This window comes from Neolamprologus multifasciatus, chromosome 5 (assembly GCF_963576455.1).
Source record: "Neolamprologus multifasciatus chromosome 5, fNeoMul1.2, whole genome shotgun sequence".
Lineage (NCBI taxonomy): Eukaryota > Metazoa > Chordata > Actinopteri > Cichliformes > Cichlidae > Neolamprologus > Neolamprologus multifasciatus.
The window spans coordinates 4,533,053-4,558,058 of record NC_140443.1 but is presented as its reverse complement, the minus strand read 5'-3'; the positions used below and the strand labels follow the sequence as shown (position 1 = coordinate 4,558,058).

The following is a 25,006-nucleotide window of genomic DNA, read 5'->3' as shown; positions in this document are numbered from 1 at the left end:
TTACGTTAACCGGTTTGTTTACATATTCCACTCTCCGTGTTCCACGTGTTGCATTCGCAGATTCTCATTTTCACCGAACGATCGTCTCTTTCCGCCTGGTCTTGTGTCTCTGTGCTTCTGTAACATAAAGAACGAGCTGACATTTTTCTCACGAAACCAGCGATCAGCTCAACAGGCCCTCAGTTTACCTGCATGCATCCTCCTCCTCACCTGTCAGCTGTTTAACACCTGCTGCTAATTCAAGAAACACGCCCACGTTACCTGGTTATAGTCACAGTTTAACTGGGCAGCCGGTGCTCGATATTATGCAACGTCAGCACATTTTTCTGCACAAGATAAGTAAATATAGTTTTTCCCGAGCGCAGAGCTGCTGGAGCTTGTTTCCCAACAGAGCACTTTATAGGCGAACCCACTTCATCAGCGGCTGATGTCCAATCATCGGCACACAGCTTTGAAACCTCACCTGAGTTTTAGCTCTCAGTGGTTAAACGCTGGACTTAATTCACTCAGGTTCTGTCTGTCGGTCACGTTTACTTCGCTGTTTTATTTACAACTGAGCAAATCGGTTTGGCTGAGGTTAAAGTTACGTTTCATAACTGCACAGTTTTACAGACGTTTAATGGTTCACTGGCACATGTGTTAGACTGAACCATTCGCTTTTCTTTATCTGGTGTGTTTTGGATTTAACAGTGAATTTTGAGATTAAACTGACTTTTAAAATGTTTTTATACAAAGAGGAAAGAGAAGGCGCATTTCCACCGAGAGGAGCAGAGTTTCCAACTACATGTTCATAATGCAGACTGCAACCTGGACAGAAATATTATATCATCTGTTTTTTAATAGTTATTCAACTGTATTCTAGGCACCAGCGATCTGTTAGAATTTTTAGAGTTTACTTAACTAAAAATAAATGAGGTTAACATATAATTTGTGTGATTTATTCTCTCTCTCTCTCTTTTTATTCATTTATTTATTTTTTTGCTTTTTCGGTCAAGTTATGTTTAACTGTCAAAGGTTTGTTACAAACTATGAAACACATGGTGCAGACTTCTGGATGTTAGAAGAAAACTAATACTGCTCATGAATGAGACTAAAGGCAGGAAGGTGTCCTTTAAAACTAAACATGTTAGTAGGACTTTAGTATTTATATCATAGTTTATGAAATAGCACGTGTATTTCAGTAATAGCCTACTGATTTCAGTGTAGTGGTGAACAGTCACACAGCTCACGTGGGTGTTATCTGTGATACTCCTTAACTATCATTTATCCAGGTTAACTTCAGTTAACTCTGAGCGGCTGGATCGACGGAGGTCAGACAACAATTTTACATGTATGATCTTAAAACAGGACACAGCCATTATCCGTCCTGGCCTCATATCAAATGTGAACGCAGACTGAGTCTATGTTTGACGTTTGCTTTATATCTAATCTTCCTCTCAAACATTTAAACAGCAGCGAGTCTGCAGCTGAGGGAACACAAACTCAAATTGTCGGAACGGGTTTGATCGTTTCTTGCGTTCATTTGGTAATTTATTAAATGTATAACTGTTATAACTGCTGAGTCTCTTACGCTGATGAAAATGCAGAAAACACAGATCACGAACACCTGTTCAACCAATCGCTTTCATTCCACTTTGACAAACTGACGGTTCATCTCTGTTACAGTGTTGCGTTAGACTGCTATATTTTTGTGTTCTTTATGCTGTAGATTTTCACGTCTCTGGAATAGTTGGCAGTATTAAGGATGCTTTTCTGTAAAATCATATTGATATGACCCGTGAATTATTTGTAGATGACAGATTAGTCAGCTGGGAAACTCTGGGTTAACTCATAGAGCTGAAGATATCGTGGACATGCTGACCTCGCTCTGTGGTGTACAGGTCCGTTTACCCTCATGATTAATATTCACAATAAAAATATTAGCCGAACATCATGAAGTCTGTATGTGTGTCATAGTTTCGAACAACCTTTGTACAGTTAAAGCAGTTACTACATGAGGAAACACCAACGTTATCTCTTTTATGCGTTTATACACAGGTCACGCTGATTACTGAACAAAAACCCAAAGATCAGCTGTTAATCGAATTTATTTGCTCTCTCTCCTCCTTAAACATGTTTTTAATGTTAGTTATAATTCAGAATTGGCGACTGAAACACGTAGGACACATAAGAACATCAGGAAATAAAACCCTGATAAATATAACCTCAGTAAAAGAAGTCCGTGTCAGCGGGGGTTATTACAGCTGTGTACCGGGGCCTGAGCTTTGTCGGTGGTAATAACAGCTCGATCGCTTGCGAGGCGAGCGGGTCTATCCACGCTTTGCCGTGAGATTGGGCAGACATCTCCGAAATCATCGAAGCACTTTTACAAAGAGGCTGTATCTTGAGAAACCGACCAGACACATGAAGATTAAACCACTACATTCTCGGCTAAAAAAATATTAAAACTGTATTTGGTGACACACACAAACAGGGTTTTTCAAAGTTCAGTTCTGTTAGTTTCCACATGCTGGTTGTTGTGTGCTAAAAACAATGGCTACCAGGCCAAAGCAATGGTTTTGAGTCGATCAGCGTTAACCCCGCCCCCTGAGTTTGATGGGTGAGGTTGACAGATAAAATTATTTCATGATGAGAGCCAGGCGCCAGGACTGCCAAAATGAAATAAATAAATATATCATTAAATAATTAATTAAATGTGTCAATAATTAATTAAAATGTGAAATACATAGATAATTAATTAAATGTGTCAATAAATAATTAATTAAATGTGTCAATAATTAATTAAATGTGTCAATAATTAATTAAAATGTGAAATACATAAATAATTAATTAAATGTGTCAATAATTAATTAATTACATGTGTCATAACTATTTATTTAATTAATTAATTCCAATTTTAATTAATTATTGCCACATTTAATTAATTATTTAATGGTGTATTTAATTAATTCATTATGGCAGTCCTGGCGTTCCATATATACTGACATGTTTTCCTGTACATGCCTTGCTGTGTGAACGCACACACTGCCCTGTGTACATTTTGCTCTGTATTCATGTATCCCTGGGGATGCATATATTTTATTTAGTCTCTGCTGATGTGGTGCAGTCATAACAGACCTGATGCATGATATTCTATATGTTAAATGTATTTGTGGATACAAATGTATACATAGCAGATACCTGGGATTTTTCTTTTATTGCACTCGGATTTCCCATCATCTCGTATGGCGTGTGCGAGCTGCTGCAGACCACTATGTGACATATATATATTATTGTTTTTCTCTGGTAGCACTGACCCCGCAGCTTCTGTAGAGCCAAGCATTAAAAATCCTCCTCCTCTTATGATCCCGGTTCTTTAACCTTTTGTTTTTTTTGGTGTTATAGTTTTGCATTATTGATCTGAGTATTTTCGAGTGTTTAGTTTGTGTTATAACTTAGTGTTAGGTCTCATTTCCTGTTTTATTTTGATAGTTGCTTGCCTCTAGTGTATTGGGTTTAGTTTCACTTCTGTCTTTGACTATTGTCACCTGCATCTCTTTAGCCTGCTGTGTCCACTTTCCTAATTGCCCTCATGTGTATAAAAAGTGCTGTCTTACCCTGAGTCTTTGTCTCAGCATCTGTTAATGTTCTCTGCTTGTCTTCAGATAGTTTTTAGAGTTTGTTTAGTCTCCCAGTGGATTTTGTGCTTTTCATTAGCTGGAAAAAAAAAATCCTGCTTGGTTTTGTTCTCCATCTCTGCATTTTGGTCTGCAAAGCACGATGTTTTCTTTAGATTATCAAACACCTGAAGAATCACAGATTACAGCATTAGTAGTTTCTACTGTTACCATTGGTAACATATTGGTAACATGTGTAGTGTACCTAACACTTGTAACAACCCTTTTGGGTTATAGCACCACTAGGGGGGGTTGCCCAACTATTGTAGTAGCTGTGGGGGTCTCCTAGTGGGTGTGTGTTGTTAGCGGCAGCCACTCACGTTCCATTCTCCAAGAAAACACCTTACTGTTGTAACAAGCTGGCGCTGGCGATACCAATCCCCGCGCATGTAGGCTCGGACGAGTACAGCCAAGGAGACCTGGCTTATAAAGTGTAAGGTTGCTGACGGCGAATAAAGGTCTGTTATTGGATTTAACCGACCGGCTTCGGGTTATTCAGCTAACCCCCACACCACACACTCGCTGGACCTGCTAGCCGCTCCTTCCTCGCCAGACTGCTGTTACAACAGTAAGGTGTTTTCTTGGAGAATGGCTAACAACACACACCCACTAGGAGACCCCCATAGCTGCTACAATAGTTGGGCAACCCCCCCCCCCTAGTGGTGCTATAACCCAAAAGGGTTGTTACACACTGTCCTCCAGGATCTTGTTTCTGTGGCAAACAGCGTATATCTACAGTGTGTTTGTTTCTTTGTTGGACTTATTGGCTGCTAACAACAACCTGCTCAGGAGGAGAGCTCACCTCCTTGTTAGAGGGGAAGCTGTGGAGCTGCTGACCACAGTCAAACACCTCGGACTGCATATGTCCAATTATCTTACATGAACTACAAGTACTGCAGTATTATTAAGGAAGCTCATCAATGGCTGTTTTTTATGAGGAGCCTGAAGGCCGGCCTTGGAGCTTGCATATGCTCTGACTCATAATCTGCACATATAAGATAAAGTAATTACATGTCTGGCTTGTAACCTAGATGGAGCCTTGTCTCTGATCTCTACTTTTCTTTGCATGTGTCTGAAGGTATGCAGTGTTCTTAGAATTAAAACATGCTCATTACTTTAGCCCGTATTTTTTTCCAGTGAGACAGAAATAAGGGCTTTGGGGCATTTTTCTTATTTAATTACTTTTTTGAAAGAAGACACCTCACCACCTCTGGGAATTAGAGAGAATGCAAGTTTAAGGCACTTTGATGATCATTTATATATAGGCACTTGTCTCACTCTGACTTTTTTTTTATGCTGATGAAGCCACTCTTTTTCTTTTGTCGGGTTACTGATCGATCATTTTGCCCACATAATTGCTGATGCCGTTCCCTTTTTGTCATAAATCAGGCCTTCGTTTTCTAAAATGTGCGCACAGTGGCAGATCCAGTTATGGTGAAAAAAAGATGTACGGGTATCCGGTCCAACATGCAGCTGTCGTCTATTGTAAGTTTAAAGCGTATAGTTGTGAACAGTGTTGGTCAAGTTACTTGAAAAAAGTAATCAGTAACGAATTACTGATTACTTCCCCAAAAAAGTAATCCCGTTACTTTACTGATTACTTATTTTCAAAATAATTAATTACTTAGTTACTTTTTAAAAACACGATTTACAACCTGAACAGGTGATAAAGTGATAGATCTTTCAGCCCAATTCTACTTTTTCTGCATAATCATCATACAAAATGTAATAAAATGGAAAAGTCTCTTTTTAAAACTTGTTTTATTAGTTTTAACCTTTTAACTTTATGCATCAAGCAAAAATTTAATTATATGCAACATTCTCTGACTGGAAGAAATTTGTTTAATATTTAAACCTATTTTCTGCACATTCCAGCACATAAAATAAAATATTTTTTGTGTGTTTACACTCAGTCTTTCAAATAGATGCAAGTAAAACACAGCAGAAAATAAATAAAGTCAAAGACTAGCGGTCCTTTTGCTCTATTTTCACCTGTAAAGCAGGAATAGCGTAGGCGGAGGTTTACCCTGGTGCAGGTGTGCAGCGGTCAGTGGAAGAATCCGCGAGTTTCTCTGTGAGTTTCCCATTACGTCGTAGCTACTCGGTGCTTGCTCGGAAGTTTAGGGTTTTTTTCGCTGTAAAAAGAAGTTTTCTTCCCACGCACAACGGACACTAATGTTTTTGTCACTTTTTATGGAATCAAACTCAAAGTAAGGTCAGTACTTCCACGCTTTAAACGCTGCACGCTCATACTCTCTCTGCACTCGATATAAGATCCATTGTTGATCTGCACACAGCTGTTGTCACGAACGTCGCACTCGCTTACGTCACTGTCATGAGACATTCTCGCAAAAAAATCACGGTTTTAGTAACGCAGTAACGCAGCGTTCCTACGGGAAAGTAACGGTAATCTAATTACCGTTTTTGCAATAGTAATCCCTTACTTTACTCGTTACTTGAAAAAAGTAATCGGATTACTCTGGTTGTGAATGGAAACTGAACACATAATACGACTGTGGGTGCATGTGTCTTTCCCACTAAAGGATGACGAGATCAACCACCAGAGCCAGATGGTGGAGAAGCTGAAGGAGCAGATGCTCGACCAGGAGGAGGTAAAGGATCTTGGTTTTATTTCCTTTCATCAGTTTGGTTAAACAGCTCACGGGCTGCAGTGTCTTTGAATGTGGAAATGAAAACAACACTGTGAATAGAAGTCAGCTGTGAGACATTTATTATCCTGCCCTTGAGATTACTGACAGAAAAAATCCTTTCAGGTGCCAAAAAGCACTTGAAGAAATTAAACTGTCATTGTTTAACTGTGAGTGTATCACTGTTGCTGTGTTCTACATGCTAGCAGTGGTTTAATCTAGAACAGAATTAAGTGGCTGAACAGCGCAGAAAAGAATCGATGAAAAGACTGAAGAATGACTGAAGCTTGTTAAGTGTTCGTTTTAGAAATTGCTCCCTAACTTTAAACGGGGAACGATTGTTTGCTTGTTTTTTTGCTGGCATGACTGAACACTGCTGCTGACAAATAAACATGCTCTCTAGTGATTTGATCTATAATTGTCACTTTATCACATAAATATCTGCTGCAAGTAAGTAAATCAGTACTTGCAGGAAGAACAGCGATTAAAAGACTCCATTAAAACCCAATTAAGAGACGTATTTGCAGCGTGTTTTCATAGGAGAGGCTAAACTGTTGAGGAAGAGAAGCTAAAAAAGGCTTTGGGATGAAGAGGACTCTACATTTGCTTAATTTAGTCATTCATTTCCAAAATGGTCCTGCTGCGGGTTGAACTGACACAGTGCTAACTACCCAACTATGGTTTGTTTATAGTAACACAAAGTTACATTCATTTATCTAAATAAAAGCCGTATGCTGCAGTGCAAATATGCCAGCACTCCAAGCGGAGAGCATCTACATTTAATGGCTTCCGTTTAGTGAAATGACCCACAGTGGGCTGCAGCAGTGCAGCAAACAGCATGGTGGCACAAAAGCCATCTCTCAATCTTTAAATTATTATTTTGTACAGTTGCTTGAATATTGTGTGACATTTAGCTCTTTATGCCAGAAAACAGGATAACTCTGTTAAGACCCAGCAGCTCTGCTCTGTAAATAACGAAGCGAGCGCTCAGCAGGGAAGTTTCACCGTTCCACTTTTAAAAGACTTTTTTCTCTATTTACAGTTTGCAATAAGTCGAATGTCTTTGCCCCTCAGCTTCTCGCGTCGTCCAGAGGTGACAGCGAGAAGGTGCAGTCGGAGCTCGGCAGGCTGCAGGCCGAGAATGAATCTGCAAAGGCCGAAGTAAAAGAGGTTCTTCAGGCCCTGGAGGAGCTGGCGGTCAACTATGACCAGAAAAGCTTAGAAGTCGAGGAGAAGAGCGTGCAGAACAAGCTCCTGGCTGAGGAGCTTTCAAAGAAAATGGTGGGTCTGACCTCCAGGAGGCTTTTTGAATAAATCTTTTAGCAACAAAGTTCTGTGGCTAAAATAAAGAAATAGAATATCAAAGAAGCAAAGAAGATCATGGACAGATGTCGTGCTTTGGTGTGTTTACAGGGAAGCAAACTGCAAAAAAAAGTAGAAAAGAAACTCTCTGTAATAAAATCATTTCTTCATTTAAGCCTCCATCTTACAATATTCTGAGCTACTGGTTCAAAATGCAATTAGTGAGATAAGTAAAATTAAAGCTGCATGTAAAGAAGATAAGGAGAAAATTCTGATGAATGGTGCCACCAGTGGTCATGAAGATAACAAAGAAAAAGTGAAGTATTGGGATTTCTTTTGTTTTCTTTCTCTTTTTTTGCTTCTTGGCTGGTTCAGTGTCGTGCACTATGACTGCCCACAGAGAGCACAGCTCTGACTTTGCTTGATTAAATGTATTTTTCACAGAAAAGCTTGTTTACTCGAAGAAAACAGTCAACGCTTTAAAGTTTAGTTTATCTTTGATTTTTTTGTAACAAAGACATCCAGCCTTTCTGGATCGAGACCTTCCAGTGACTGTTTTCAATAGTCATGGTCTGAAAATGTTTTGCTTTTGTGTGATGGGAGCTTTCTGTTTTTACGTGTTTTTTCTCTCTTCTCACTGGTTGGATGTGGGTGGGGTTCAGCCACACATAATGTCTCATATTTCTATGAACCCGTCAGATAGGTAGGTCTATTTTTTGACTCTGAGTCAAACCACACCTACACAGTCCTGCTGAAGAAGGGACTTTGGCTGTTAAACTGCTAATAAATCTACCTAAAGACAGAGAAGGAGAAACAACATTTGTAGCATATTAGCATCTCTTCATTGGATTCCTGTTAAACTGAACTATACTCTCGTACAAGGTCTTGAATAATCAGACACCATCTTATCTTAAAAACCTCATGGTACCCTTTCACACCAGTAGATTCTCTCACTTTCAGACTGGTTTACTTGTTGTTCCTACAGTATTTAAAAGTAGAATGTGAGGCAGGGCCTTCAGATTTGTAACCAACTACCAGTTTAGATTCAGGAGTGTTGGAGACAGACTCCATCTCTACTTTTAAGATTAGGCTTCAAACTTTTCTTTTTGCTAAAGCATATAGTTAGGCCTGGATCAGGTGACCCTGAATCCTCCCTTAGTTACGCTGCAATAGTTGTAGACTGCTGGGGGATTCCCATGAGTGTTTTGTCTTCACTCACTATGTGCCTACACACCTCTCTGTATTTAATCTTTAGTTATTATTAATGTCTGTCTCTCCTCACCCCAACTGGGGCCACCTCTCCCTGGTTTTTCATTACATTCATTTCATTTCATTAGTCTGGTTCTTCCTGTAAAAAAGGAAGTTTCTCCTTCCCGGTGCCAACAAACTGCCAACTCTTAAACCACGGGAGATCGTGGCTCAAGAGTTGGCAGTTTGTCTTGTAATCAGAAGTTTGCCGGTTCGAGCCCCGGCTGCGACACTCTCGGTCGTTGTGTCCTTGAGCAAGACACTTCACCCATTGCCTACTGGTGGTGGTCAGAGGGCCCGGTGGTGCCAGATTCTGTCAGTGCGCCTCAGGGCAGCTGTGGCTACAATGTAGCTGCCATCACCGGTGTGTGAATGGGCGGATGACTGAATGTAGTGTAAAGCGCTACACAAATACAGGCTATTTACCATTTACCATTCCCACTGTTGCTAAGTGCTTTGTCATAGTGGAGTCATCTGATTGTTGGAGTGTTATCTCTGTATCATTGTACGTCTTTATTTTACACTATAAACCACCTTCTGGGGACTATTGTTGTGATTTGACACTATATAAATATTTAAAATACTCTTACTCAAAGTAGCAATTTTCCCATAAATTTTGTAATGTTTACTGCTTTATTCTATATATATCTGATAGGGATGCACCGATACCACTTTTTTGGAAACGAGTACGAGTACTTGCATTTCAGTACTCGCCGATACCGATACCGAGTACTTAATAAAAACATGATTTAAATTTGCAGGTAACAGCTTTAGTCCTATAATTTAACAAAAAACAATCAAACAAGGGACTAGTTTGGAATTAAGAACATTTATTTAAAATGAAAAGCATGTTGTATGCAACATATTACAGAATCAATAATTATAAAAAAACAAAATTTAATTTTCGGCGCCTGTGATTAACCCCTTACATGCCGCTCAAACACAGACAGGTCTCAGACCGTGGTATCGGTCCTCGGTATCGGGGGACTTTTAACGAGTACGAGTACTTTAGAAAATGTGGTATTTTTTCTAAAGTAATGTTTTAGGGTGCATCCCTAATATCTGATTATATTTACAATTTGGATAACTGTTAAAGTATTGCAGTAACTATCAAAGCCTGGTTGCAGTATATCCCTGATGCACAGACGTTGTCTGGTAGAAGAAAACTTACAGTGATAATTTACAGGCAGGTTTTTTCAGTTACATCGAGGGCTTTGAATAATTTCTTACCGTATAGATGGATGTTTATTACCTATGAAATATTCAACAATACGTGTGTCACGTGGAAGTGCGCCTCACAGTTGAAAGAAAGTGTTACAGAGAGTTGAGCAGAATGAGTCGAGGAGATGAGCGTGCAGAACGAGCTCCTGGCTGAGGAGCTTTCAAAGAAAACGCTGGGTCTGACTTCCAGGAGGCTTTTTGAATAAATCTTTTAGCAACATAACGCACATTATTTAAATATGCCCAGCCTCTGTATTAATTGTCCTTCTGCAGCACAAATAAAGTGAATAATAGATAAAAGTCAAGATAAGAGTCAGAGCTTTGTGCAGTTCCTGATTTATTCAGCGATTTAAGTGACCATATTTGACCTTCTTATTAAATCCTCTTCAATATTTCATCAGTGTGTTTCAGTCTGCCGCACGTGTCCTTCTGTCTTTTCCTGTCTATCTCAGGAGCAGAAGCTGATTGAACATCTGACAGCAGAAACACCATTTAGACTGCTAAACCTGCCCGAAGCCCTCATTTCTCCTCTATAGCCTCTTCAGTCTGCTCTGCTCTGACCTGTCTGATCCTGCACAGAGAGTCTGAGACTTTGACAAGATGTGAAACTAAATACAAATAAGATTTCAGTGTTGGTAAATGCAGGTGGTGCTATAAGAGAAAAGAAATCCCCTCAACAAAATCTTTTGGAAATGTTTCTCAATCTTGAATTTTTAGGCACGTCGGTCCTGCCAGTTGTTACAGTAGAAATGGGAAAAGCTCTGGGAATACTGAAGCACATTCATCATGGCCGTCATCCCCGCAGCTGCCTTCATCTTTGTTTTTACTGGGAACTTGTCGCTTCTTCTGCAGGTGTCCGTGCCATCGCTCACCATCACCGCCATTGATCGGCTACTTTAAACACCATAATTCATCCATCTGGCCATTGAAACCCATTTCTTATCAACGTGATTAAACCCATTCATCACGTCAATGAACCAACTCTATTCATCATCCCATGTTTTACTTATTTATAAAAGAATCCGTTTCAGCTCATCATTACCTTCAGCTTATCTTAAGATGACATTGTGACATGAGAAGTGACCGGGAAGACTGTAACAGAGCTTGAAGTGAATCGCAGAGATGAAGATGGAAGAGCTGATTAAGGAGTATTTAAGAAGGTGGCTAATGGTGCTTTGAAATGACTGATGAACTGGGGAGCAAGAACATAAAACGTGCCATGAAAAATTGCTCACGTAGAATATTTCACTGGTGACAGATGAGCCACTCATAAAATGAAACCCCATAAACAAGTCGGTATGCTTTCAGATTGCTTCATTGGAACAACACCTTTATGGAAAGTCTTCCTCTTCTTCATCTCCTTCTTCTTCTACCTGTTCTTTCTTGTCATCGTCATATGCCAGAGACTGGCAGATGCCATCCTGTCTCAGAGTGACGCTGAAAAACTAGTTCATGCATTTATTACTTCCAGGCTGGATGACTGCAAATCATTATTATCAGGATGTCCAAAAAACTCCCTGAACAGCCTTCAGTTAATCCAAAATGCTGCAGCAAGAGTACTGACAGGGACTAGAAAGAGAGAGCAGATTTCTCCTGTTTTGGCTTCCTGTTAAATCCAGAATTCAAAATCCTGCTCCTCACATACAAGGTCTTAAATAATCAGGCCCCATCTTATCTTAATAACCTTGTAGTACCATATCACCCTATTAGAGCACTTCGCTCTCGCTCTGCAGGCCTACTTGTTGTTCCTAGAGTATTTAAAAGTAGAATGGGAGGGAGAGCCTTCAGTTTTCAGGCCCCTCTTCTGTGGAACCAGCTTCCAGTTTGGATTCAGGAGACAGACACTATCTCTACTTTTAAGATTAGGCTTCAAACTTTCCTTTTTGCTAAAGCATATAGTTAGGGCTGGACCAGGTGACCCTGAATCCTCCCTTAGTTATGCTGCAATAGATGTAGGCTGCCGGGGGATTCCCATGATGCATTGAGTTTTTCCTTTCCAGTCACCTTTCTCACTCACTATGTGTTAACAGACCTCTCTGTATTGAATCATATCTGTTATTAATCTCTGTCTCTCTTCCACAGCATGTCTTTATCCTGTCTTCCTTCTCTCACCCCAACCAATCACAGCAGATGGCCCCGCCCCTCCCTGAGCCTGGTTCTGCCGGAGGTTTCTTCCTGTTAAAAGGGAGTTTTTCCTTCCCACTGTCGCCAAAGTGCTGCTCATAGGGGGTCATATGATTGTTGGGTTTTTCTCTGTATCTATGAAGCGCCTTGAGGCGACTTTTGTTGTGATTTGGCGCTATATAAATAAAATTGAATTGAATTGAATTGAATCTTCTTCATCTTGTTTAGGGTCATAGGTCATTCAGTCTACTACCCAACTCTTGGTCTCACATGTGTGAGTAGGAGAAATGTCTTTAATGTTATGTTGTCGAACCTGACTGAGATCAAATGGTTTCATTGTGCTGCAGCACTGGTTAGAAGCTGCTTGCTGTGCAGAATGGAAAATAATAAAGTAAACTCCATCGTGTACTCTCTCAAATGTTATTGAGCGCAGATGCCATCCACTCTTCCTAATGCAGTTTATTGATTTGTAATTTGGTGGCTACTATGTTATGCTCCTGCAGCCATGTGTGTATGCAGATCCGGGGAATCTAATCACCACTTCTCGGAGTCTGTCCTACACAATTTCTGTCTTTTTTTTCGTATTTGCATGTACCTTCTGCAGTTTCTCGCCTTAGGACAACGGCTCTCCCTAACGCCTCTTATCTGCTTCACTCCTCCCTCCGCAGGCTCATCTCATGGCTTTAGAGGCAGAGCTGTCCCGTATCCAGGAAGTGAGCAGCCACCAAAGAAAACGCATTGCTGAGATTCTTAATGGGCTCATGAGGGACCTGAGTGAGTTTAGCACGATCGTTGGAAACAAGGACATCAAGCTGGTGAGCGGTACAGACGTGGATAGAGTGCATTTTTGTGATGAAAGCGACAGCTGTGGTGTAGGTAAAATGAGAAAGATGATTCTCATGTCAAAGCAAGAAAATATACGGCTAAATGTAAGTATCAGTGTAGAAAAGGATTTCAGAGAAATTCAAAAGAAGAGCTGAAAGCACAAACAAACACAGGGTTTAGTGTTGAGCTTATTCAGACTTGTAGGAGTCCAGTCAAGCGCAAAGCCCGAGGACAACATAGTCCAAAGAAAAACAACTCAAAAAGCAGCCGCAGGAAACATGAGAGAAAACGCTGGCAGTAAATTTTGGAGATGAACACAGATGGACTGACAACGAGAAAAACCAGAGTAAAAATACCCCGAACATTGTGACCACTGACAGGTAAAGTGAATAACACTCATTATCTCTTCATCATGGCACCTGTTAGTGGGTGGGATATATTAAGGAACCAGGGAACATTTTGCTGTCAGAGATGATGTGTTAAGTGGGGGAAAGGGCTATTGGGAGGATATTAGCAAGTTGTATTGGTTAGACGACTGGGTCAGAAAGTCTCCCAAATTGCAACTCATGTGTGATGTTTCTGGTCTGCAGTGGTCAGTATTGATCAAAAGTGGTCCAAGTCGTGGGCGGCCAAGGCTTCCTGGTGCTAACCCATGTGGTCGAGTCCAACAATGAGTCAATTTGCTGAAAACATTAATGCTATTTCACCCGAAAGACAAAACGCCAAAACACAGACTCAACAATGTGGTGTATGCCGTACAGTGCAGCGAGGAATGCCCAGACCTCTACATCGGAGAGACCAAACAGCCACTTCACAAGCGCATGGCACAACACAGAAGAGCCACCTCCACAGGACAAGACTCAGCTGTCCATCTGCATCTAAAGGTCAAAGGTCACTCTTTCGAGGATGCCAATGTTCACATTTTGGACAGAGAGGACAGATGGTTTGAAAGAGGAGTGAAAGAAGCCATCTATGTCCACTGTGAGCGACCATCTTTGAACAGAGGCGGTGGTTTACGACACCAACTCTCTGCCATCTATAATCCAGTTTTGAGTTCCTTTCCCAGACGCCTTAACGCCCACTCACATCCTGGGCCATCTGACCTCAGGAATTCGCATGATAAGGTGGGGCCAGGTTTCACAATGAACTCACCCGAAACTCTGGCTGATTGGGACCCACACCCAGTTCCACACCTTGGCTCAGGCGATTAGAGGATCATCAGGGGGTCCTTTTGTCCCTCTGTGGGGGGACACTCCCACTAGGGTTATATCTGGGACTCTCCATCATTTAACCTTAGAACTGAAGAAGCTTCTCGGATGAAGGTGAAACGTCTTCAAGTAACTTAAAGAAGTCCAGACGCTTTTCTTTGCAAGCTCCTTAGACTACGATGACCTGGATGACTGAGAACCTTCACAGACATTAATGCTATTTATTTATTTTTAAAGTTAATGTTGATTCTGATAGCTAGTCAGAATGTTATGCTTGATCGGTGCACATAAGTAATTAACCACATGAGAAATTAATGAGGGATGACCAAACAATCTCAAATGGCTGGAAGGAAATAAAGAAAGCAAGTAAAAGCAAGAGAGACAGTGAATACCAACAAAGTGAAATGCAAAGCATCTTCTGGGATAAAGCCGTGACAAAGCGCTCTGGTAGATCTGCCAAAAAGGAGACAATTAAATAAAAAAAACTTACATATATATGTGTGCGTGTGCATGTGTATGCATATGAATATTTGCTGATAAAGTGTCATTTTTCAGGCATTTCTCTTTAACTTGATTGGTTTGGCATCCATGTAAATTTATGCTCTGAATGAGCATTTAAAATAAATTTCTGTGTTTATAGACGTGACTTTAATCAACAGCTTTACATTATTCAATATAGTCAGTATACCACTCGCATATGCAGAATGTCGTGTATGCACATCCGCTATCATCTGTAGTGCTTAGATTGATGTGTATACATTTTCCTCCACACTTCATTTTGGAGCTTCTAAGTTGCTACATCTGCTAAATGAGACCATTGACCTAATAGCCGTACATACAAAGTGCCAGAGTGTTTCTAAGATGCTTCCCTTTCCACTGATTTAACGCCCATGCTGTGTTTAAACAGTCCCCGCTCAATCCTGATCAAGCATCTACTAGACTGATTTTTTTCTTTTCATTTAACCGTCTCCTCTCACTCGTTCGTCTCCAGCCTGTGGAGATCACCGGAGTGATCGAGGAAGAGTTCACAGTGGCTCGCCTCTACATTAATAAGATAAAGTCAGAGGTGAAGTCCATGGTGAAGCGCTGTCGCCACCTGGAGAACCTACAAACCGAGTGTCACCGCAAGATGGAGGAGACGGGCAGAGAACTGTCTTCGTGTCACCTTCTCATTTCACAGGTAAGATTGCAAACTGAGGGATACATGTGTTGTTGTTGGTTACCAAATCGATTGAATTGAACTGAATTATTAAATCTAGATGAACTGTAGAAACGAAAATAAAATGATATGGGGGTACAAATGTTTGTTTATCTGGTACTAGACAGAAATACTGGTGATACTGATACTGGAACCTTATCAATTAACCCAAGGCTCACTGGCTTGGGCAGGTGACCCATCCATCCATCCATCTTCATCCTGATCCATTTGCTGCACGTCTTTTCCCAGTTTTCCTGTCATAATAAAGGCTGAAAAGCTTTAAAACACAGTGTAGCTACTCCCAACATCTTAACACGACCCAACTCTTTGTAGGGTGGATTTTTCTTTTTGCTTTGGACATTTTTAGTCTGCACAGGTTCATAATTCTCAAAAAATTGCATGTTTTATATTCTGTGTTCATGTAGTGGCCTGAAGCCACGGTTCAAATTTCGCTAACTGCGGTATTTAAACTACACTCCCCGGTGACAAGAGATCATAAATATTCAGTGAAGAAAAGGAGTAAAAGTGCATTTTATCCTTGATGTAAAGTGTCCTCTTGGGTAGAGGTCTTTGCTCGTCACTTTTGCATATGATGTTCTGACTTTCAGCACGAGGCGAAGATTCGCTCTCTAACAGAGTACATGCAGAACGTGGAGCTGAGGAAGAGACAGCTGGAGGACAGCTATGATTCTCTGACTGCGGAGCTGGCTAAACTCCAAGCTCAAGGTACATTTGTTATAGCCCACACTAGTGAAGCAGCGCAAGTATCTAAACTCGTACGTTTACTCTTTTCTGAGCTCATTAACCAAACAATTTTTTTTTTCAAATAAACTTGATTCGCCTTTTTGAATTATCATATCGTTCAATCATACGTATTCAACCATGTAGAAGTACACTTTAGAAGTTGTTTTTTTAATGATTAGATATCACTGGTGTGGTGTGTAGTAGTACAGTTAATAATGTTTGTTTCAGTCACATCTGCTGACATTTGCATTTGTATGTTGAAGTATTGGGGAGATGAAGAATCTCCTCTGATACCTCCATCTGGGTTTAAAGATGTATGCGTATGCAGCTTGTAGGTGTTTTTTGTAAATTACAGTCTATTTACTAAGAACTAAACTAGGAGAGGGCAGAGCACAGAACACGAACATGTAACATACGTGTCATTGGAGTTATTTTGTTTTACTTGAAACAAAGAGTTTTTAAGATATGAATTTGACTTGGATTATAAATCAGAAGTAAAACCTCTGAAATGTGTCCGGAGGTTGAAATTCTGTGGTAAAAAATGTTTCTTTAGTTGGTAATAATGGGCAAATTGGCACATTTTGAAATTTTGAAAATCCAAGTGGTTAACAGGATTTTTGAAATTCATGGCTTTAGAGGGAAAACCAATTTTGACACTATCCACATTTGAAAGATTGTTTCAGTTTTCTGCTGCACTATACAGTGACTCCATCAATTTCCTTTAAATGCTTATCAAATTCAAAGTCGCTGAGGTGCTGGAGGTTCTCAGATTTCAGATAATAAGGTCAGCATTTTTACAAATGTGAGCCAAAGGATCAAGCTTTAAACTGTTTTTTCCACTGATGGTTACACCTGTTGATGGTGTCAGAGAGAGCAGATACCCCCAGTATGGTAATTTTGTGAACACATTGCTGCCTGTGAACACAGAAGCACCACCCACCTGTGGTTGCAACCTTCTGTTAGAGGCAGCCAGTCAGAAGAAAGTCAACTTGAAGGGAGCGTGGCCATAAGAGGAGAGGAGGCAAACTCCTTATTTCAGACAGAGGTTGATCTAAAGGGCCTACTCTAAAATAATACAGCGTTGATAATAACGACTATTTTAAACATGTTCAGTTGTGTGCATAAAAAAACAATACAGAGTAAGAAATCAGCATAATAGCTAAGCATTTTACTCATTTTAGTTGAGTATATTAGAGTTGGTGATTGGTCATGATCTAATGCAGTGGAGAAACACAGATTTTGATGATGATGAAAGTGACAATATAAACAGCAGCATCGTATTTTTGTCTGCACTAAAATGGTAATATAACTGGTCAGTGAGCAGCCACTGTCTACAGGGATAAGTATCACTAAATACTAGGGGTGCAACAATACTTGTATTGATATTGAACCGTTTGATACAGTGCTTTCAGTTCGGTATGCATATGTATCGAACAACACAAAATTTTGTGTTTATTTTATCAACTTTTCTTCTGATAATGCTGTCTGTGTTGAGCGCTCAGTGGATCTGCGTTCGACTACTCCGCCTAGGCTGCACTGTCGAGCGCAGATCCACTGAGCACAGCGCAAGCTAACAGACAGAAGCTCGTTGCAACATGGCAAATTGAACCTCCTCCACCCTCATTCAGATCTGGCGTTTGGAACTATTTTGGTTTTCATGTGAAGTATGACCCTGAAGGTAAGCGCGTCATGGACAAAAGTAAAACAGTATGTCGGATGTGCCACGCAATGCTCAATTGTTGGGAACTAGTGCGTTAGCGCAGTTAGCTCGTTAACGTGTTGACGGGGTGAACCGCAGTAGCTCGTTAACGGAGATTTGCCGTGTTATGGCGTTAACGTCATTTTAACGAGATTAACGCTGACAGCACTAGTGGGAACACAACGAATATGACTGCACATTTACACGGATGTCATCCTAGTGCAAAGACAAGTGGAAGCAGACAAAAACAACAAGCACGCATGCTACAAACTTTACCCGAGTCATTTAGACAGCCGTTAGCACATGATTCTCCTTATGGGGACCTGATATGTTTAATATGCTGCTGAGAATATAGCCCAGAAGAAGCGTATAGTATAGCTTTTATTTTGGAAAGAGCCATTTCTCTGTAATAAACTCTCTTTTCCAAAGATGAGTGATTCCTCAATCAGATAGATTAATTTTTTTTATTTTGTTGTTTCAGCTACATTCAATTTAAAAACTGTACTTTTGAGTTAAAAATCTATATTTATAATTTTAATAAATGACAAATTAAAAAGGCATGGACATTTTTTTGTATCGAAAAAATATCGAACCGTGACACCAAAGTATCGAACCGAACCGTGAATTTTGTGTATCGTTGCACCCCTACTAAATACACTGCAAAAATTGGCTAAATATAAGGAAAAAAATATGTAATTTGAGAAGATCCAGACCATAATCAAGTACAATAATAAAAATAACACTTGGTAAGATTTCTTGAAATGAGAAAAAAAAAAGTCAAAACTTTAGTCAAGTGAGAAATCTCTTAAAAGAAGTGTTGACACACTCATAACAAGTACTTCATAAAGCTTTGGCATTGCTTCATTCTCACTTTGAGAGAAATTATCTTAAAACAAGAGCAACTAAACAAGATGCTTCTTCTGGTCAATTGTCTGTCATAGGACTAACAACCATGATCAATTTAGAATCAGCGATTAACTTAACTTGAATAACTTTGGACTGTGGGGGGAGAGCCCACAGGATACCAGCACCTTCATGCTGTTAGGGTTTGTACAACAAAAGTCTAAGTGTGTGAACTGTTAGTGGGAGGGCTTGTAAAAAGATTTCATGGTTGTTGAGCAATGGGATTTCATCAGTGGTTGTTGATCAATGGTCATGAAAATGTGCATATTAATGATCGAGGAACTGACCTCACAGCCCAATGTTCATTCAGTGGTGCTAGTTTCAATCATTGTACTGTTTATAAAGTTGGGGAAACCTGCAGTCAGCTGACACTGTAGAAGTCACCTGGATGAGTAACGAAACATTTCTCCCGCTGAAAACGCTACGTCCAGATAAACAGAATCAAGCTTTTGGGACGTCTAAGAGACAATATCATCTCAAATAGTGTCTTGGTGATATAAATGAGCCTAATATGCAGGGAAAGTAACTACCGTAGTTTTCGGGTCATAAGCCGCTACTTTTTCCCACACTGTGAACACTGCGGCTTATACTGACATGTGGCTAATGCACATTTTTTTTCATGCGGCCAAAAACATTTTGCCTGGTAACAGTAGACCAATAAAATTGATAAGTAGTATATATACAGTATATAGTTTTACCGGTTGTTAAGAGACGTAATGTTGTTTGTGCACTGTTCCGTAAAAAAACCATAAGCAACGTAATTTGTGTGTTACCGATACGTACGTATACTTAAAGGTAGCCGTGTTACAGGCGCTGTTCGAGGAAAAAAAGCATTTGCAGTATGTATTTTTGTATGTTACCATAACGTTTATGTTACCATGTTTATGTTACCTTACGGATTAAATTAAACGTTAAAAATCCTCACGTGTAATATTTCTGTGTAAATATCTCATATTACAAGTGAAACGCATACGGCTTAAAATGCGGTGCGGCCTGTACAAGTACAAATTTGATTTTCTTTCTAAAATTAGAGCATGCGGCTTTTAATCAGGTGTGCTCTGTAGTCCGGGATTTACGGTAGTTTTAGGGTTTATAAACTAAATAAGAAATAACAGACATATATTCTCAAAAGAAAATCTTATTCGTTGTACTCTTGCTTATTATTTCACTCTCAAAACAAAATAAAGACTTTTTGGGTGGATATAAGATTGTGAGACTTGGTCAGTTAGACAAGTTTTGGAGTCTAAGTGTACAAGCACATGTTGCTGAAATACTCAGTGGAGTTGAGGATTTGAGGCCAGTCAATATTAGTTCAATTTGGCAAGTGTAGTATGTGGGTAGTCCTTTTTATAATAGATTGCTCTAGGCTCAAGTTTAAATGTTTTACCTACAAGAGCAAAATAGCAAACTGGGAGCAAAGATTTTAGTATTTATTCAGACTCTTTGGTGAAGAAAATTTCAATATGGTCCGACCAGAAAAATGACAGATTTACACTCAATAATAAAGCCAAACACAAGTTTCCAGGAGTGAAGCCAATCTTTACTGTCAGCAAAACAGGTCTTTTCTCAATATAAACTCAAATGAAGTAAATGCAAGACAGATTTCTTCTAATAAATGCATATTTTTCATTAACAAATATCCTAAAGGGGTTAAAGTGATACATGGTGACGCTGTCATTTCAGGACTGACTGCAAAGTATGTAGATTGATCCACTACTGATGTGAAAGGCCAGAGTTAAATATAATGTCAGTGCTCTGACTCAGTCAAGCCAAATAACGTCAGGACTAAGTAAATAGTGAGAAGACAGAAAATATGTCGCCGCATTTTAGCGTCTCTGGGCTAGAAATGGGAGGAAGTAGCTTCAGGTTGCTACCAGAGGCCTTTCTGTCCTGTCAAGCAAAAGAAAAACTAGAACACAAAAACACAAAAAAGCTTAAGCTCCCAAACATTTCACAACACCATCACTGATAGGTTGATTTTACATTTAAAGCTAGTGCAAGGTCCAGCTGTAGATACTCCCACAGTACACTGACACAATTCCCAAATAAGGCCAAAGGCTGTGTAAGTCACTCTTCCCATGGAGTCTCACAGAATGGCGTTAAATAACCAGTGAAATTAAGGGCAGGGAAATCAATTTTAGTCCTGCTCAGCATTCGAGTCAGACGGTCCTCTAGCCATAACACAAGCAGATAAATACAAAGTGCTGCGGGTCACGTCGATCGCACGGTGTGGTCTGAGGGAGAGCGCTCGGTAATTTCATCATCAGACACCAGGAACAGCAGGGAGTCAATATTAGATCTGCATGACACAATAGATGTCATTTGCAGATAGATATTATCACACCCGAGACATCACTTAGATCACGCCGCCTTCGCTGTCAACATGAAGTGGTGATACTGCTGTGCTGTCAAAGTCAGGTCACCGTCATCAACATCTGTGCGCGCCGCTTTTATCTGCTCCTCTTACCGCCGTCCTCTCGCTCTTTCTCTGTGTGTGCTTATTTCAGAGAGCATGTCACAAGTGACCAGGGGGGACAATCACACGTCTGCCCAGAACTCCTGTGATATAAAGGTAACCATGACTACAGTGAGAGCAACTTGATGTAATGACCTTTTCTCGCACCCTCTCAGCTAACTGCAGGTGTGCAGGGTGTGTGTTTGCCTGTGACTGCACATGTAGTTGGACTCAAGTGTGTGAATGACTGTAGGAATGATTTAATAAACTAAAGAAATTGTTTCATATATTCAGAAATTTGCTTTCTTCCCCTTTTATTGGTAGTGTTGATAAGAAGATGAGAATTCGATGTCTGTACAATCAGTCAGACACTGCAGCTTTCAACTCATTGCCTTAGTTTAGAATAAAGATGCAATCATAGCAAGCTCGGCAAGGAAACGATAACTCACTGCCCTCTGGAACAGCTATAGTTTGTTAGGTAGTGGCTGCACAGATTATTGTTTGTCATTCTGGCCCCTAGAAGCATTTTTACATCATTCACAATCATCGAATGGTAATTTGAAAAGCAGATATCGGCATATGAATGTGACGAATCTGTAGGCAATGGGCAATATTTCTAGTACTGGAAGCTGTTTGCTTTTTGTTTGTGGTCAGTTTGTAGTCCAAATACCAGTGACCAATCACAACTAAGGCCTATAAATGGTAAATGGCCTGCATTTGTATAGCACTTTTCTAGTCCCTAAGGACCCCAAAGCGCTTCACACTACATTCAGTCATCCAACATTCACACACTGGCGATGGCAGCTACATTGTAGCCACAGCTGCCCTGGGGCGCACTGACAGAGGCGAGGCTGCCGGACACTGGCGCCACCGGGCCTTCTGACCACCACCAGTAGGCAATCATGGGGTTAGTATCTTGCCCAAGGATATTTGGCATGCAGCCAGGAGGCAGCCTGGGATCGAACGACCGATCTTCTGATTAGTGGCTGACGTGCTCTGCCACCTGAGCTACAGCCATCCCAATTGCATTCCCTCTTTTGCCTAGGCAAAAGAGGGAATGCAAAACAACGAATAAAAATCAATCAGAGGAACATCCAATTAACTGCAAACAGCAAAACAGGAAGTCTCAAATATCAGATGGTTACAGGAAGCATGGCCACAGAGTATCCTCACATTCAGGTTTCAAACTATTAAGTGACTGAAAACCACAAAGATTCATAATGACTTGATGAAAATGAGATGGCAAAAATATATTTTCCTAAAAAGCAGCACATCTTTACAAGGTCAAAAGATTTGACAGAAATTAAGGATGAAATTCCAGCGATGCCAAATTCCCAAATAAAAGTAAACAGATGTAGTTTTCAGCTGCCAGACACTTTTAAACAGCTGGCGTTGTTTGTTGTTTTCATTATCTGCTTGTATTTGTGGATGTGTTCGTGAGAGCATCGAGAGCACATGAGTGTGAGCGTTCCTGTGTGTGTCACGCTCCACTTTCAGTAGCCGAGTCTCACAGCCCCGTCAGTGGTAGTGTATGGACACCGTGGGGGGTAAGTTTGTGTTTAATGCCCGTGTGGTTTGGCATGTCCACGTGTGCACCGGTGCGTGTAATTTTCTTCTCGTTATTTAGTCACTTTGTTCTCCTCTGACTCCCGTGTTACGATACCCGATCTGTCTCTTCCCCCCTTCTGTCGCCAATACCCCAGAGGGCTCTGGAGCAGCAGATGGAGTCACACCGTGAGGTGCACAGCAAACAACTGGGCCGCCTGCGAGACGAGATCAATGAGAAGCAAAAGATCATCGATGACTTAACTGAGTGAGTAAATTCTTTACTTTTTTAAGCCAAGACTCAGTTTTTGGATAACTTGTGCAAGAGTTTGAAACAAAAAGTATTTTAAGGTAAAGAATCAAATCGTTCAAGCAGAAAAATCACAAGGATGCTATAGAAGAATATTTCTTTCAGTCGTTGAGACCGTGGCACTGCGGAAATATAGGCCATGAATGTTTTCTAAGGGAGACAACTTCCCGTACCGCAGCAACACAGCTGCATGCTCAAATTTGAAATTCAATTTTACCCTCATAAGTAGTTTGCAAACGCTCAAACTGGGAATACATGTTTTCAGTATCTCTCAAACCTTCAACGCGGTCTAAGCCCCAATGTTCAGACCGGCTGAAATGAAAACGTGTGGGTGGTTTACATGGTCAGGAAGCTGCAGAGCCAAGCTGCTACAACCCCAATGCGAGGAGCCACTGGCCTGGTTTGGCCTAAATGAAAACCCATCCCTTCAGGTACCGTGTTCTGATGATGTACTACACCAAGCGTGGCCATCTGGGAGGAGACCACTGGGCAGACCCTCTCTAGGGACTAAAGTACATTTTCCAGCTGGCCTGGGAGTATCTGTTAACACCCAAGGAGCAGCTGCAGAGAATTTCAGTTTGAACAGACATTTGGTGCTGCTCTGCTTATCCTGCTCACACAGCCTGATTTGGATAAGCAGCTTTAAAATAGATCGGAAGGATGGATGTCGGTGAGGTGGAACGCATATAAAACAGGAGCAGGGATGCCCTCCGGATCCTTTAAAGAGAATGTCAAAAAGTAGGTATATACATACATTAAATGGTAGTGCAGATTGCAAGGATCACACGCAAATGCAAGAGTTTACAGGTGTGCACCCTTTTTTTGGTAAGTGCCACTGAAAAATATGTTGTGTCCATGCTCTAATGGGGCATTTCAATGCTCTAGTTGTGACCTAATTACACACTTGGGCTACTTAAGTGCCCCTCTGCTCTGCCAAAATGCCTATCTGGCCAGTACAGCCATGATTTGAATTAGGGGCAAAAATACACTTACACTGCATGCACTAATGGTGCTTCTTCATCATTTTTGCTCGTGTGCACACCACTGAGCTGGAGCCATATGCCTGGGACTGGGACAGACAGCTCTTTTCTCATGTGACAGAAAGGTTTTGTAAGGATAGCCTAATTAAATAAAACCAGAAGGAAACCAGTTAAAAGCAGCTAAGAACACTTAAAGGCATACTATGTGGGATTTTTGTAAAGTATGCACGTGATCATCGCCGGTGACTCGCTGGAAGTGTTTGCTAGAGATGATTAAACAAAAAAAAGTTGTTGGGCATCAATCTTTGGGGTGTGTGTGTGTGGCTCAGAGAAAATAATAGCATGAAGCTTGTGGCGATAGGAGTCAATAAAAAGTTAATGACCAGGTAGCATCCCATCCCAATCTTCCCCGAGCAGTTTGCAAATGTATTTATTTTTTATTTTAGAACTACTGTGGAGCAATCAGAAAATACAAATGTGTCCTTTCTTATTCATTCTTTTTTTTCTCATCAGTGCATCTCACTCTTCAAACTCCAGCTCACTTATTCTCGCTGTTCTCTCTGCCATAGTAACAAAACGAACCTCCATTTTTTTATTTCCATTCCTCCAAAAATCCTAAGGGTTGCGCTTATGTTGCTAATAGCTACATCCCTGTGTTTTTGTAATATAAAAAGATCATATATAAAAGATGTCACGACTGAGTCACTTAACACCTTTTTGCAGTTGTAACCAGAGGCAGCAGCTGGAGCTAGAACAACTGCACAGTGACTTTGAACGTCTCAGAAGCCGAGAGCATCACAAGAGCCGGCAGCTGGAGGAATTGACGTGAGTCGCTGCTTTACTGTCCTGGCCGGCTTTCAAACACTTCACCATATGGAGGCCTGGGGGCGAGCTGAGCTGCCTCTTTTGATTTGCGTCTTCCATTTCTCTCTGTCATTTG

At 40.6% G+C, this 25,006-nt stretch overlaps 1 protein-coding gene across 6 annotated transcripts in view; it reads left to right on the top strand.

The window, feature by feature from the left end:
* The window catches only part of kif5ab (kinesin family member 5A, b), an 88,886-nt gene that overhangs the window by 45,894 nt on the left and 17,986 nt on the right, over window positions 1–25,006 (top strand). For all 6 annotated transcript variants that reach the window (XM_085159486.1, XM_085159485.1, XM_085159484.1 and 3 more), the window contains 8 exons: window positions 6,200–6,268; window positions 7,379–7,585; window positions 12,868–13,014; window positions 15,224–15,412; window positions 16,039–16,156; window positions 21,284–21,348; window positions 22,935–23,044; window positions 24,790–24,891. In XM_085159486.1, the coding sequence (XP_085015612.1) occupies window positions 6,200–6,268; window positions 7,379–7,585; window positions 12,868–13,014; window positions 15,224–15,412; window positions 16,039–16,156; window positions 21,284–21,348; window positions 22,935–23,044; window positions 24,790–24,891 (1,007 nt within the window). The remainder of the gene's footprint in view (window positions 1–6,199; window positions 6,269–7,378; window positions 7,586–12,867; window positions 13,015–15,223; window positions 15,413–16,038; window positions 16,157–21,283; window positions 21,349–22,934; window positions 23,045–24,789; window positions 24,892–25,006) is intronic.